Raw genomic sequence first — 15,907 nt, forward strand, 5'->3', positions numbered from 1 at the left:
AAAAAAGAAGAAAGGAGACCAAATATCACAGGGGGACAGAAAAACAAAACGGATTTTTGCGGTATGAATGAAAAAACTGCTCATCTGAGGTCACAAAAAGACACAACCTGATTGCACACTTCTGATTGAGTTTGTCCCGAGCAGAGTCGTGTTGACCAAAACTGAGGCCGCGAGCCAATCTGCCACAGCGCCCCCCATTTAGCATTTATGTTGAGTACGCGAAGCAACAAAATCATTAAATTGATCAAATGTTATATATTCAGAAGTCCACTCAGAGCAGTTCAATTTGCGTGGTGAAGACAATGGCGCCGCTTTCAGGCACCGCTCCCCACCGTGTTATTATTCTGCTCTGTCTGATTATTAAAGCCATTCTGCTGACAGGCCGGCTGGGGGCTGTCAAGCAAGTTTGAATAAAATAAATTGTAATTTGCGGAAAAACAAACAGACAAGGAGGGGGTCATTTAAAAAAGATCCTCTGGGGGGGAAAAAAATAAAGAAAAGAAAAGGTTACAAAATGAATTATAATTTACGTTGCTGCTCTTTAGCAATAAACATATGGTGGAGCCTTGAGGAGGAAGTGTAATAAAGTGTATTTTTTTGTACATATTATTAAAATGTACATACCGTATTTTCCGGACTATAAGTTGCACCAGCCAAAAAATGCATAATAGAGAAGAAAACATATATAAGTCGCACTGGAGTATAAGTCGCATTTTGGGGGGAAATTTATTTGATAAAATCCAAGAACAAGAACAGACATTTAAACTTGAAATACAATTTAAAATAAAAACAGTAGAGAACATGGTGAATAGGTGTACGTATGCTAACGCAAAATCCTTGAAAAAGTTGTAGTAAAACAGCTTTGTCGCCACCTGCAGGACAATAGCTTATTTGAAGTTTTCCAGTCAGGGTTCAGAGCCCACCACAGCACTGAAACTGCACTAGTTAAAGTCACAAATGATTTGTTATTAGTTGCTGACGATGGACTGGTCTCAATCCTGGTTCTGTTGGACCTCAGCGCAGCGTTTGACACCATCGACCACAACATTCTACTGCAGAGGTTAGAATGTGATGTAGGTGTTGGAGGAACAGCCCTCAGCTGGTTTAAATCCTATCTATCTGATAGGTTCCAATTTGTTAATGTAAACCAGAGCTCCTCACCAATCTCTAAAGTAATTTACGGTGTGCCACAGGGTTCGGTACTCGGTCCAATTCTGTTTACTCTTTATATGCTGCCATTAGGCAACATTATCAGGTCACATGGCATTAACTTCCACTGCTATGCAGACGACACTCAGCTGTATTTATCAATGAAACCTGATCAGAGCGATCAAGTAGACAGACTTAGTACTTGTGTGAAGGAGATAAAAACCTGGATGACACTAAACTACCTGCTTCTTAACCCTGAAAAAACCGAGGTCATTGTGCTTGGCCCTAAGCATCTACGAGACGCTCTATCTGAGCAGATAGTCACACTGGACAATGTCAGTGTAGCCTCTAGTTCTACTGTAAGAAACCTTGGAGTCTTATTTGACCAGGAGCTCTCATTTAAAGCTCATATAAATCAAGCTTGTAAAACAGCCTATTTCCATTTGCGCAACATCGCCAAAATCAGAAGAATTCTGCCTAAAAGTGATGCCGAAAAACTTATCCATGCATTTGTAACGACTAGATTAGACTACTGTAACTCCCTGCTTGCAGCGTGTCCTAAAAGCTCCATAAAAAGCTTTCAACTGGTTCAAAATGCAGCAGCAAGATTACTAACAGGAACAAAAAGAAGAGAGCACATTACGCCAGTGCTGAAGTCTCTTCACTGGCTCCCCGTCGAGTCTAGAATCAAATTCAAAATTCTACTCTTGACCTACAAAGCCATAAATGACATGGCCCCATCCTACCTCAAAGATGCTGTAGAACCATATCATCCAAACAGAGCTCTTCGCTCTCAGAATGCTGGCCTTCTGGTGGTGCCAAGAGTCTCTAAAAGTACTGTAGGAGGTAGAGCGTTTAGCTACCAAGCTCCTGTGTTATGGAATCAGCTCCCGACCCATGTTAAATATGCTGACACAGTCTCTTCATTTAAGTCCAGGCTTAAAATGTTCCTCTTCAAAATCGCTTATGGTCAGACTAGTTAGGAACAGAAACATAAACCCACAGCTTTAGCTACGCTGCCCTAGGAGTAACTATGCTGGGGGAAGTATGACAGCTTGAGCACTATCCTCTTCTTCTGACTACTTATGCTATCAAACAATATTTATTTTTTGATTCCACTTGCAAACTGTTCACCGCCTTCTTTTCTTTCTCTCACTCCTGAGGACCTGTGGACCCAGATGCCCCTCCCCTGGTGAAGTGGTCCCTGCCCTGTGTGGACGGTCCCTCATCTGCCTGAAGAGTGGCTCCAGCTCGCTTCCGACGGTCCCTCATCTGCCTGAGGAGTGGGTCCAGCTCGCCTCCGACGGTCCCTCATCTGCCTGAAGAGTGGGTCCAGCTCGACTCAGACGGTCCCTCTTCTGCCTGAAGAGTGGGTCCAGTTCGCCTCAGTCGGTCCCTCATCTGCCTGAGGAGTGGGTCCAGCTCGACTCAGACGGTCCCTCTTCTGCCTGAAGAGTGGGTCCAGCTCCAGTCTCCTTGTGTCCGTCTGTCCGTCTGTGAGAGTCGGATCTCTCCTTCACTGGAACTCCTCCAGGTTTCTACGCTTTTTTCCCAAAGAGGTTTTTTTGTAGTTTTTCCTGGCCGAGAAGGAGAGTCTAAGGACAGAGGACCCTGGGACATCGTCCCTCGCCACCACAGACATTGTCTGACTTCATCGCCACCACAGACATTGTTGATTCATTTCTCCCTGTGGCCCTCAGAGGCAACTGTTGTTGTGATTTTGGGCCTTACAAAAATAAATTGATTTGATTTGATTTGATAACGCTAACACCTTCAGCTACATGACGCACAGACAGAACTGTGGTAAGTGTCTGGTATGTTAACGTAACATATGAACAGTTATTCAGGAAGTGCTGATTCTTCTTCTGCGTCGCTTAGAGCCTTGAGCGCCCTCTTGTGGTTGCCAGTGTGAAAATAAACAACATGTGAAATGCAGTTGTCAGTGTGAAAATAACTAATAATATCACATATAAGTCGCTCTTGAGTATAAGTCGCACCCCGGCCAAAACTATGAAAAAAGTCCGGAAAATACGGCAGTCATAAAAAATGAGGAGAGATTGTTAATTCTGTGCCACCTACTTTTCCACACTCACTTTTCCTATTGGTTTAGCCTGTGTTATGATTTGAGCGGATTTAACCAATTGCAGGTTTGGTTTTTGAGCAGGAAAGCAATTAAATCTATGTAACTCATTCAAAGCTCTCACGAACTCTTTGGCGCGTCCCGTAGCAGGCCAGACCGCCATCACGGCCACCATCAGTCACCATCAGCCACCATCAGCCGTACAGGGAGCTCCTAAAGCCTGTAAAGCAGCACGTTTGTCCGGCGTTAGAGCGAACGCTCCGTGCCCAGGAGGAGATGGGCCTAAGCGCACGGCTCAGTCGCTCGTGCATTTGCACAACTTAACTTTACGAGCCCATTGAACGCACGCTGACGGTCCTCTTGAAGCAAAACGAAGACGCTTTAGTCACAGAGAACTCCCCCTGCAGGTCCTTTGAGGAAATACACAGTCAGAGAACATAAATAAATTGTATTTATTTTATTTAAACACATTTTACGTTGCCAAATATACTAAAAAAAAGAGCCAGGGTTTCCCAGCAGAGTTATCGGATGCTTCAAACATCCCAGAAATACATATTTAACCATCACAGGACTTAAAAAATATGTTTAATGAGGTGGAAAATGCTGCGCTTCCCTTGAAACAGTGACATGTTTTGCAGTCTCCAATAGATGCAGCCGTCTGTCTGTCTGTTTGTCTGTGTGTACATTTAATCAATTACAAGAATAAAGTCAGGTAAACTGTGACCTTGGTAATCGTGATATTATTTGCTGCACAAAAGGGGCTGATGATGTGCTGTTTTGGTCTGTATCTGAGGTGAGTGCTTTGCCTCGTGCAGCACAAACACAAACATTCAATAGACAGATGAGGCCATGGTCATTTCCTTTTATAGCTGTCGCCGAATAACATCCGTCACTCACTTGTATTTATTGTCAAATGTTGTAGACATATTTGTTATGCTTGAACATGTTACTTTTAAGCATCCTGAGGTGATACATACGCGTTACATTCACGTATATGTATTATCTTGGCTTGCATCATTTTGAATTTACAACATTTTCATTCATATTCAAATAAACCTGATTCGCTGTGCCTAATCTGTTATAATTGTGTGATAGATCATTAGATTTGTACTGCAGGAGGAGCGCCGCTTTCTTCACCTCGCTAATTAACCAAAGGCCTTTTTCCGATGTGGCATGAAATTAACTGCTTAATGTTTATTATTTACATCACCGCCAAGCGCACCCTCCACCTCTGTAATTACTAGGTCTTATTTTATGTTGCTCTTGATCCAACGTAAAGCATTAAATTAATGACTGAAATAAACAAGGAGGTACAGGTTCAGTGAGGTTTTTCACATAGTACAGTTTATTCGTCATTATATTTCATTTCATTGCCAATAGTCGTGAGTGTTTTGACAGAAATTAACGAGTTGCTTCTCCGTATTACTGTTTTATGCGACTCATTTGAATATTTGCGGCCGGTAATGGAATCGAAAATGCTTTGGCTTGTCGGTGTTAATTGGCAATAATCGTTTTAATGGCAGCGGTAAAAGCATCTCAGTGTTATGTGTGAAATGATGCGTGAGTATTTGAATAGCATCCAATGGCAAGGTATAAAAAATAAAGTATTAAAAAAAACAAAAAAACTGATAATGCTTCAAAATATGAAAAGAAGGTATGGCTAGAAAATTAGGCAATATTTTCAATTATTTTTTTTATTGTTTTATCACAACAAGAAGGACATTGAGGTTTTCCTTTGTTAGATTGTATATTGAATTGTACTGACTTTTTTTTGCATATATAAAATACAGGGTTGACTGCTTGCGTTGTATAATTTTTTTTGCAATTTGTAACTTGGTTTATGGACAATACATGCAATATTTTACACAATGAGATTATGTATTCACACCTTAAATCAAACTGTTATATTTTTAATCATACTGTATCTCTTATTGATATTGTCTTGTTGAATGAGATTCGAAAGTTAAGCCTAACCCATGTTTTTGTATTTTTTTCATTCAAGTTGTAAGTTGACTGGGTAAACATGTTGCTCTATTATTGGATAAAAACAACTTTAAATATCCCCAGGCAATTGATATACACTGCTTTGACCATAAACAGTTCTCTTTTGCTGGCTAACATCCTTGTGCTCGCAAAATAACATGCATCGAGCCGTTGAAGTTGTGAAAACAGGATACATGAGCTCGGTTTGGACATAAATTGCGGGGGAAACGGACAGAATGAGCAGGTTGTGTTCACAGACGGCGATTTTAGGCCCACTCGATGGAGACGTGCGACAATCCAGAAACAACGGCAATTTGGACACAACACGGCGCGACTTGAGCCTGTCACAGTCCCACGTTTCAGGGTTCAACCACGATCAGGTTTAAATCACTTTATTAAAACAAAAAAAAACACTGTATTATTCTGTGTGTCATTTGTTAGTGAAGTTTGTAGGAGTATTTGAGACTGTGCAGTATTACAATGTGTTATTCTATTACAATTAGCTGTGTGTAGGTAATGTTAATTCTTGTGTATTATTAGGGGCACCAGCTGGGTAATGGTAGTGACGTTTGTAGGAGTATTTGAGACTGCGCAGTATTAAAATGTGTTATTCTATTACAATTAGCTGTGTGTAGGTAATGTTAATTCTTGTGTATCATTAGGGGCACCAGCTGGGTAATGGTAGTGAAGTTTGTAGGAGTATTTGAGACTGCGCAGTATTAAAATGTGTTATTCTATTACAATTAGCTGTGTGTAGGTAATGTTAATTCTTGTGTATTATTAGGGGCACCAGCTGGGTAATGGTAGTGCAGTTTGTAGGAAAACTAGAGAATCGTCACGCAAGGGAGCTCCAATCTGTTGTGGCTCGAGACATCCTCGCACGGCGGCACCAGATGTTGGATTTTCGAATTGCTCGGAGGAAAACCTGTAGTATTTGAGACTGCGCAGTGTTACAATGTGTTATTCTATTACAATTGGCTGTGTGTAAGTAATGTTAATTATTGTGTATTATTAGGGGCACCAGCTGGGTAATGGTAGTAAAGTTTGTAGGAGTATTTGAGACTGCGCAGTATTAAAATGTGTTATTCTATTACAATTAGCTGTGTGTAGGTAATGTTAATTCTTGTGTATTATTAGGGGCACCAGCTGGGTAATGGTAGTGAAGTTTGTAGGAAAACTAGAGAATCGTCACGCAAGGGAGCTCTAATCTGTTGTGGCTCGAGACATCCTCGCACGGCGGCACCAGATGTTGGATTTTCGAATTGCTCGGAGGAAAACCTGTAGTATTTCAGACTGCGCAGTGTTACAATGTGTTATTCTATTACAATTGGCTGTGTGTAGGTAATGTTCATTCTTGTGTATTATTAGGGGCACCAGCTGGGTAATGGTAGTGAAGTTTGTAGGAGTATTTGAGACTACGCAGTATTACAATGTGTTATTCTATTACAATTGGCTGTGTGTAGGTAATGTTAATTTGTATGTATAATTAGGGGCACCAGCTGGTCATCGACAAAAAAACAAAATAAAAAACAAAAACATATTAATAAATCTACTCATTTTCAGATGGGAAATTCTCGATCTATTGATTAACTCCAAACAAAGTGTCAAGACAATTATACATTTGGGAAACAGCGCCTCCTTTGGACAATTAGAGCTGTCCGGAGCGTGCCAAACTTCAGCCACTAAAAGCAGACTTTTTAAAATATATTTTTTGGTAATAATTTGATACAAAAAGTAAGGAAATACAGAATTGTATGCATTTTTTTTTAAGGATAATGTCATACAACTGTCCTTCTTGGCTTTTTGCTGAACTTATTTTTAGAAAATGACTAGTCTATTGTTCTGTAGTTCTTAAAAGCCACATTGTTCTGTGTCTTATGCATCCAACATGTGAAATAACGTACATTGTAATCCTGTGGGTCTTCTTTGTTCTGGATGCTGTTTTTGTGCCTGGAGCAAAGCTGAAAATAAACCCTTAACGTTGAACTCAAAGCAGCGAGTTAACACGTTTCGTCGTAGAGGTTTTAGATGTCACTGCCTCGTCGCTGCGTCGGAGTTTTCCCCTTCGTAAACACGAGCGCGGTGCGGTGTGCGCCGCGACAAATGGAAAGTAAGGAGTGGAAAACAAAGTATTTGAGATGCAGCCACACTCGAAAGTCTCTTCTTTCTTTAGGAAACACGGAGCGGCAACTTTTCAGACATCGCCGCGGAAGATGGGAAACACAGATTGGGTATTGTGTTCAATTGGAGTTCTTTCAGCAAAGCATTCAGAATATACATCAGCTATGAGGCAAGCAATTCTGCTCTGCATGTCAGCCACTATCCATATATAGGGCTACACACTATACGGGGGAAATAGTATTCGTATGCATACATATTTATTGATCTATTTGGTAGAAGCAGCTTTGGTTAAAGTGGTCTTTTTATTCAAAGGTTGGGGGTTGTGATCCCAGCCCTCACCACATTGAGCAGGACACACACATTTTTCCGTCGGACATTGTGAGACTTCGACATACCGTTTTTATGAGTAATTGAGTTAAAGTGCATGTCATTTTGAGTAACAAAAATAGACTAACTCAACTGATTAGCACTTTATCTTTGACCAAAACACTGCCTTTTCCGATTTGTACTCAAAAAAAACAATGAACATGACACAGGAATCATACAATTTACATAAAACATCCAAATAGTCCTGTACGTTTAGTCTATAGCGTGCCAATTAGTCCAAAGTCTTTGTCCATTTTCAAATTGAGTCAGATTCCATTTCGCAAAAGTCCTTGATCATTTCAGCCCAGCCATTAATCGTCTAACATTTTGTGTCATAAATGTTTTCGTGAGGGCCTTTTTCCCCTTCCGCTAAGAGTATAGTCCATGGCAGGAGCTGATTGTTTCCATGGCAGGCGCTAACCGTCTCTAATGCCAAGGGAGAAATGATCAATACCAAGAAAAAATAAAATGGACCAACTAAAACAAAACATGGGGGCGTCCACAGCAGTGTTTGGATTGCTAGAAACGAGCAAAGAAAATGAGGTGGGAGAAGCATTTATTTGTATTTTACAGTTAAGTTAAGCTTCCACTGTGCTCACTACTGTCCCCAGTGGCCAGCACATGCACAGCTCCGCATACTAATCTATAAGCTGTAACACATTATGGACAGAACAATGGATAGGATGAAGAAAAGCTTCTGTGCGTTTGGAATATCGCACATAAATGAGCCTTTTGACAGTTAAAATTGCCATTATAATTACTCTTGACAGCTCCCTCACAGAATATTATCAGCTTTCAACAATACTATCAGCATTAAACCTTCCACCAGTCCGAGGCATTTCGACACAGTTTAAACAGGATTGATGGATCTTCCGTTGTCCACTTGTTACAGAGGCCACGGGGCAGTATTCAGACCCGCCCACAGGGGGCAATCTCAGCGTGGTACAAGCTTAGCCCCCGGAGATGTCTTTAACAGCACGGCCTGTCCTCCGCAGGCTTTGGAGATAAACTGAGTGTGCACCGCTACTTCAGGCAGCAAGCGGAGGTTTTCAGAACAGGATACGTTTTTTTTGTTTTTTTTCAAGCATTGTTACGTTGTCCCGGATGAAGTTGGTTAGAATATTTATTTCAAACCTTGGCACAGATACACAGACGCGTGGTTTGACAAAAGGGCGGATGCATTTGACTTCTAAACAATGTATCTCGGATGTAAAACGGCAACAATGGAAGCGGTAAATGGACCTGTGGAATGTACTTTTGGCTGCAGCGGGAAAAAAGAACAAAAAAAAAAGAAGCAATAACAAGGAGATGGATGACAGGAAGAGAGTCGACTGTCAAGGACTGGGCTAAAAGAAGATTGGACAGTTAGAAAATGGAAAGACTAACTTTTGCAGTGAATTTGAACATGGATAAATTTGCCAGACATTAGGACAAATTGGACATGTACAAAATGCCAGTCTGACTACTTTTTTAGTTTTTGACTTTGTTTTATTTTCTACTAGGCCTATATAAAAGACCAATATTTAAAAGAAAAAAAGGAGAGTGATGATGTGACACGTACACATTTCCAATCCCCTCCTGCCCGTATCGATACACATAATTACGTAAAAGCAATTAACTGTTAACTTTAAATGTAGTTAACAGTTAAATGTAGTATCGGTCTCCGTGGGGACCAGGGTGAGACACCATCAGACCGTGACAGGTCAGATCTGTGGACTAATACGTGGCGATCTCTCAGAATGCGTGTCTAACATGGAGGGGCGCTGTAACCGACTATTACTGATGAATCACGTCGTGGCCACATTTGTAAAACACGTCACATTGATTGAACAGAAGACGGACAGAAACTATTTGTTTTCCCAATGACAGATTTTTATAGCACAGCACTTGGGTCCAGCGGTAATTGTTGGATGTGTCGTGTGGACGGGATGTACATTTTGTCGTGGAGTGAAACAATAAGATCAGTCATTCGTAACAAGGTGGCAGTGGTGACGACATCTAAGGGGCACTGTTTTATAATATAATGCTGATAATAATGAAACTGTCTTTAAAAATGGGAGTGTCTACAGAGCCGCGGCGCGCGGCCGAAACTGCCATGTTATTTTGTGCTGCGGCTCCTGAAACTGCTGCGCTGGATTAAGGTTAAGGTTAGGGTCAGGGTTATGGTTAGGGTTGAGGTTAGGGTCAGGGTTAGGGTTGAGGTTAGGGTCAGGGTTAGGGTTGAGGTTAGGGTCAGGGTTGGGGTTGACGTTAGGGTCAGGGTTATGGTTAGGGTTGAGGTTAGGGTCAGGGTTGAGGTTAGGGTCAGGGTTGGAGTTAGGATTAAGGTTAGGGTTAAGGTTAGGGTCAGGGTTATGGTTAGGGTTGAGGTTAGGGTCAGGGTTGAGGTTAGGGTCAGGGTTGGAGTTAGGATTAAGGTTAGGGTTAAGGTTAGGGTCAGGGTTATGGTTAGGGTTGAGGTTAGGGTCAGGGTTGGGGTTGAGGTTAAGGTTAGCCATGAGGCTATAATATAGCCTCATGGCCGTGCCACGTTTCCTGAAACTGCTGGGCCATTTGACCGCGCCGCGGCTCTGCAGCATCGGCCTTAAAAAATAAGGCATGTTGTGTAAAAATGAGTCAAAATATTTTCGACAAATAATTTTTACTTCATTTTGGTGACATTAAAGATACAAAACCATTTGAGGATTTTGGATTTCTCATTTTATATTGATCTTGGACTAGAAGTGGATGTCAACATTTAAATCTTATATACATATTTTGTTATCTTATGGTTTATATTTATTTAACTTAATTACCTTCCTTATTTACATAGTCCATCATTATTTTCTCTTTGTAGTAAAAAAAAAAAAAGTTATAAACATTGGTGCAACATTTAAAGTCATTATATATTTCACTTCCTATTTATACTTGATGACATCACACTAGGAAATTACCCAGCAACCATCAGGCAAAAACTCATCAAATGTCACATGTATTTTTGTTCGACATATAAATATACCAGAGAGCGACTTGCATTAATGTTTAGAGCGTCAAAAAGTTGTTTCTTTGTGTAAATTCTGCATAAACTTCGACTAGAGTGAGCATCCCTGGTGTGATGTCACTTCCTGTCATTTTCAACAGATTTTTCTACATTTTCTCCACAAATACCTACTCGATTGGTGTAAAACTATCATTTATATGTACAACAGGCATGAATACACCAAATAAAGTCAAAATTTGAAAACCGTACAAACCTGTCACGGGCCCTTTAAATCTCTACCTAATAATAGCTCCTCAACTGCACTGACCAACAACTAAGTATGTCAGGTCGAAGCGGGGCCACAAATGTTCCTGCCAGTCCCTTTTCCAAATCCAATACATGGACGAAAGCTGGCTCCAACTCCTACGGAGACAGTTATTGTGAGTTATACCATTTCACAGCTATGCACTGAGAAATATTTGGCCCGGGGCGGACCCGAGCACGGAGCAATGAGAATGAAATAACAGTCAGGGTTTTATGAATGGATGGCCAAGTCGCGGCAGAGTTGATTTCATATTTTTTATTTTTTCCCAGATTATAATGGGCCCCTTCGCTGACACGTACTGATGGCTTTGATAAACGGATGGGACTATAGCGATGTGGGATTGGGCCAATTGTGAGGGTTTTTTGTCATTGGGGGAAGAATAAGAGGTGAGTGTGAGGCGAAGATAGTGGGAGAGGGAGAGAAGAGCGATGGGTGCAGAGGAAATCGGGGATATGAATCTGTAAAATGTAGATGGATTTTTCCTCTACACCTTAAACTGGAGGAAAGAGAGATGTATTAGTGTTAAAGGTATGGTTGGAATAGTGGTACTTTGGTGTGTCATAGTAAAAGAATTGTTTGTGACGTACCGTATTTTCCGGACTATAAGTCGCACCTTTTTTACATAGTTTTGGCCGGGGTGCGACTTACACTCCAGAGCGACTTATGTTCAATATTATTCGTTATTTTCACACTGACAGCCACAAGAGGGCGACGCAGAAGAAGAATCTGCACTTCCTCTACTTCTGGAGTTTGTGGAGTTGTTTAGAAGTGACACAGAGGAAGAAGAATTCAGTGGTTTTAGTGATTTGGGGTAATACTGATGCTTTGGTAAACTTCTTAGCATGTTCTTTATGCTATAGTTATCTGAATAACTGTTAACCCTAACCCTAACCCTACTCCAGAGCGACTTATATATTTTAGTTTTTTTCTTCTCTATTATGCATTTTTTGGCTGGTGCAATTTATACTCCGGTGCAACTTAAAGTCCCAGAAAATATACTATGTTCTAATTATAATTGTAGTAAAAATACAACCTGACAAATGTACAGTATGGAGACAAACCTTAATTAAAGAGGCATATTCTACTGTTTAACGCTGTATTTTGATTGATTGGTGTATGTTTGATCAATCCTGCACGGTCCTGCTTTCGAGGCTTGTACGCTCATAACATTTTTACATTCCTAGCCTTTAATCGTGCAGTCGATTAATTGATCGATGACGTTTTAGTGGATCAAAATGAGCTTCCGTCTACAGATTTCCTTTAGGTTATAATGATCTATATGAGACAACAGCAGAATGAGACGACATGGAGCGAGCTAGCAAACGATTTGGTATTGACTCTGCCTTTTTCGATGTAAATGCACTGTTTCCGAGTCAAAATGAATGGTTTGAATAAATAGTAGATTGTAGATACTGAAAGGTTTTGAGAGCGTTCTGCCCTGGGAGTTCTTATATCAATTTGCTGCATGTCCTTCCCTCCTTCATCCCCATTTCCTGCAGTGTTCAGAATCAGAATCAGAAAGGGTTTATTGTCAATGAACAGAATTCACAAATATAGGAACTTGTCTTGGTGATTTGATGCAACATAAAACAATGAATATGTCAAAAAGAAACAGTTTGAATCTGCTATGGAATAAAAATAACAAACTATAAGATAAAGGCTTAATATGAACACAAATTTAGAGTTGAGTTTACATATCACAGGTCTTGCGAAGTGCTGTTAAGGTAAAAAAAATACGTGCAGAAGAAAAGGTTAGTGTCAAATGAAAGTCCAGTATCTGAGGATTCTCAAGAAATTGCATTTTGAAGATTTTCACCCAAAAAATGTGATTTCTTAGATCTTTGCAAAAGCACAGTATTGCAAATTTTGGAATCAAAGGACATTTAAGACATAAAAATTTATGTTTTAAGGGCCACTTTGTATAAATATTCTCAAAAGTTTTTAGTTCAGAGGAGTTACACACCTCCTGAAGCCCATCTACCACATCAAGGGACCAATCACGGACAGGTTTTTTATAATTATTATTTTTTTCTTTAAAAAACTTTTTTATGTATGTTATTCATTCTGAAACATGAAAGAAACAAGCTTAAAATTCTAACAGACAATGAAAAATCACAGAAAGACATGAGAAATGAGGCTAGAAACAATGACTGGTGCCGTGAGTTGTAGGTTACTTGTGCAGCTGACATAGTCCTTATGCCTCATGGTTCTTTTGGAACTGCTTCCAACCCAGAGACTATCAAAGGCTGTCAGTCTTGGACAACAAAGTCCTGCACTGGTTGAACTGCCCTCCATAGTGGGCTGACCTGGCCAGTCTCAGGGAAGCTGCCCAATCTTTTGCAGTGATGGAACTTCCCTTACTCTTGAGTCTTCCATCAAGACAATCATAAAGATTGTTGACAACACCTAGCATTAGGCGCAGTTCCATCGGTGGCATCAAGTCAAGCACAAAACAGAGTCATTGTCGAGATCACAGAGGGGCATTTGCTCACAGCCGTAAAAATTAGCCGAACTTCTTGCCCCTGTGATTAGCTGCTGCAGCTTCATACATACAAGAGGTCGCAGTCCGCCACCATCAAGCAGAAGGTTTGGTCTGGTAAAGTCTGATTTGGGCAGCTCACACCAGGGGCATGGATATGTCGAAGCAGCTGTGCCCAATCCCAAGAATACATTTGCCTGTAACTGGTAACTTCTGATCTCAAGGCTGTGTTCAGTTCAATAAGATCCAACAGAGACTTGAGATTACTGCAGCTCTCACTAGCCTCCTCAACCATGGCCACAATCATGAGCTTACAGACCCCTGAGTCTTTGAACTTGTCAGAGCCCCTGCTGCAGAGGACCACTGAGCCTTTTGGCAAGCTGGGCTGGTAACTTATCATCTTGTCTCTCAAGGTTGAGACAATCCTTGAGGAATGAGCTTCCGCCATCAATGCCAACCTTGACAAAGAATCTGGCCAGAGTTGGCGGAGATGGGCAATAAGACCAATAAGGTTGTTGCAATGGACAACAGTTCTTTTGACCTGTCGGCCTCCAGCTCTCTCCTCCAGAGGAATCCATTCCACCTGCCCTCAAAGTGAAAGAGAAGAAAAAAATAATAATTGAAAAAAAACCTGTCCGTGATTGGTCCCTTGATGTGGTAGATGGGCTTCAGGAGGTGTGTAACTCCTCTGAACTAAAAACCTTTGAGAATATTTACACAAAGTGGCCCTTAAAACATACATTTTTATGTCTTAAATGTCCTTTGATTCCAAAATTTGCAATACTGTGCTTTTGCAAAGATCTCAAAATCCCGTTTTTTTGGGTGAAAATCTTAAAAATGCAATTTCTTGAGAATCCCTCATCAAAAGATTTATTGTTTTAAATTTTTCTAATCCTCAGATACTGGACTTTCATTTGACACTAACCCTTTCTTCTGCACTTTTTTCTTTTTACCTTAACAGCACTTCACAAGACCTGTGATATGTAGTGCAGAAAGTGAACAGTGCAGTGAGTAGGGATGTGTACCGTTCCACAGGACCGGATCCAGACTTGTAAAAACTTTTCGGTTCAGGTCCAAAAAAAAACGAAACCCCGGTGATTCAGTTCTGGACTCATAAGCAATCTAGCGCTCACAAACTATATCCATAGATGGCGAAATTCGCGCTGGAAAAGACATCGCTGTCAATGGCGCACCCGGAGCCATCAGCGATGTTCGCGTCTTCCGCGCGGCAGAAGTTGAAGCCGGCGAAATGAGTTTAAAGACACGAGAGACCGAAGATTGAGGCGGCAGCTGTAAGATCACTGACTTTATTTGAACCTTTTAAAGCCGCCGCCTGTGTCGTCGCTTGTGCCGCTCCGTGTGTTAGTTTAAGACGCTTGTTAAAGGAGCGGGTTGTGCTTTGGTTTGGGTGTAAATATTGTAACTTCTCGCTCAGGTCAGTAATGCTGGTTTAGTGCTCACAAGTTGTCACTTTATTTCTTGAACAGAATTGGTTAATGTTGATCGCAACCCAGAGACCGCACACACAAACACATAATATGTAATGACCTGGACTCCACACAATAACAATGCATTAACAACAGTGTGAAAGGAACATTTAACCAGATAATGCTTAACATTAGGGTCGCTACAAAATGAATAAAATAACTGTTATGTTGTGGTGTGATGTAGCATTTATTTTAGTGGTTTAATGTGCAATATACATATTTATACATCTAAGTAAATACTAAGTCAAAGTAATATTGTTTAATTGCTGGATTCATTAATTGGAGCTTATATTTTGTAACAGTATTTTGTATTCTACAGTTGTTAAATATGGGCTGGTGTTTATTGCTGCTAATATGATGTATTGTGTGTTGTGTAAAATATTTTCATATTCTATTTTTGATACTGCTAAGTTGACTGTTGACTGTTCAAGGTTTTTACCTGACTTTGATGCCACTTGATTTGCAAAATTAAAGAGTGGAAATGTATCTAAAGCATTAAACTTCATGTGTGGGGAACAGCCCAGTCAAACCAGTAACACACTTGACAAACATAGTATCAGCTGAAATGGCCTGGTTTCAGGTCCGGACTCATTAGGTCCGGACCTGAACCTGAACGTGGGTTTAGGTATGCATCCACAGCAGTGAGTGATTCAATTATGGTTAAAGTAATTGATTGATTCTCATGTCTAATGAAGCCTACGGGCCCAAAATGTCTTTAAAAAAAACATTTTTTCGAGCTTTTGCTAGTTTCATGCTCTTTTAGTCGACTAATCCATCGGCTCCAAGTCTTTAATTGATCCATTTTTTCCTTTCGTCAACTTGAGCCGTAGACATGGCTGTGTTCACTTACTCCCCCATCCCTGCTCACAGCCCTGTATAAAGTCGTGATTATTTTGTATGACATGTTTCGTTCCAAAATGTCACGCCACTTTAAAAAAAAAACACATGTAAATGACAT

The 15,907-nt window shown here is 40.6% G+C and overlaps 1 protein-coding gene across 1 annotated transcript in view; it reads right to left on the reverse strand.

The window, feature by feature from the left end:
* The window catches only part of LOC140370981 (GTPase IMAP family member 8-like), a 37,168-nt gene extending 23,306 nt beyond the window's left edge, over positions 1-13,862 (reverse strand). Inside the window, exons 1-2 of the mRNA XM_072458262.1 lie at positions 13,537-13,862; positions 13,290-13,352 (exon numbers count right to left, since the gene is read on the reverse strand). Coding sequence (XP_072314363.1) covers positions 13,290-13,352; positions 13,537-13,862 — 389 coding nt within the window. The remainder of the gene's footprint in view (positions 1-13,289; positions 13,353-13,536) is intronic.
* Positions 13,863-15,907: the final 2,045 nt, after the last annotated feature.

This window comes from Eucyclogobius newberryi, unplaced genomic scaffold, assembly GCF_026437365.1.
Source record: "Eucyclogobius newberryi isolate DKJ021-1_F unplaced genomic scaffold, fEucNew1.0.hap1 SCAF_21, whole genome shotgun sequence".
Taxonomy (NCBI): Eukaryota; Metazoa; Chordata; class Actinopteri; order Gobiiformes; family Gobiidae; genus Eucyclogobius; species Eucyclogobius newberryi.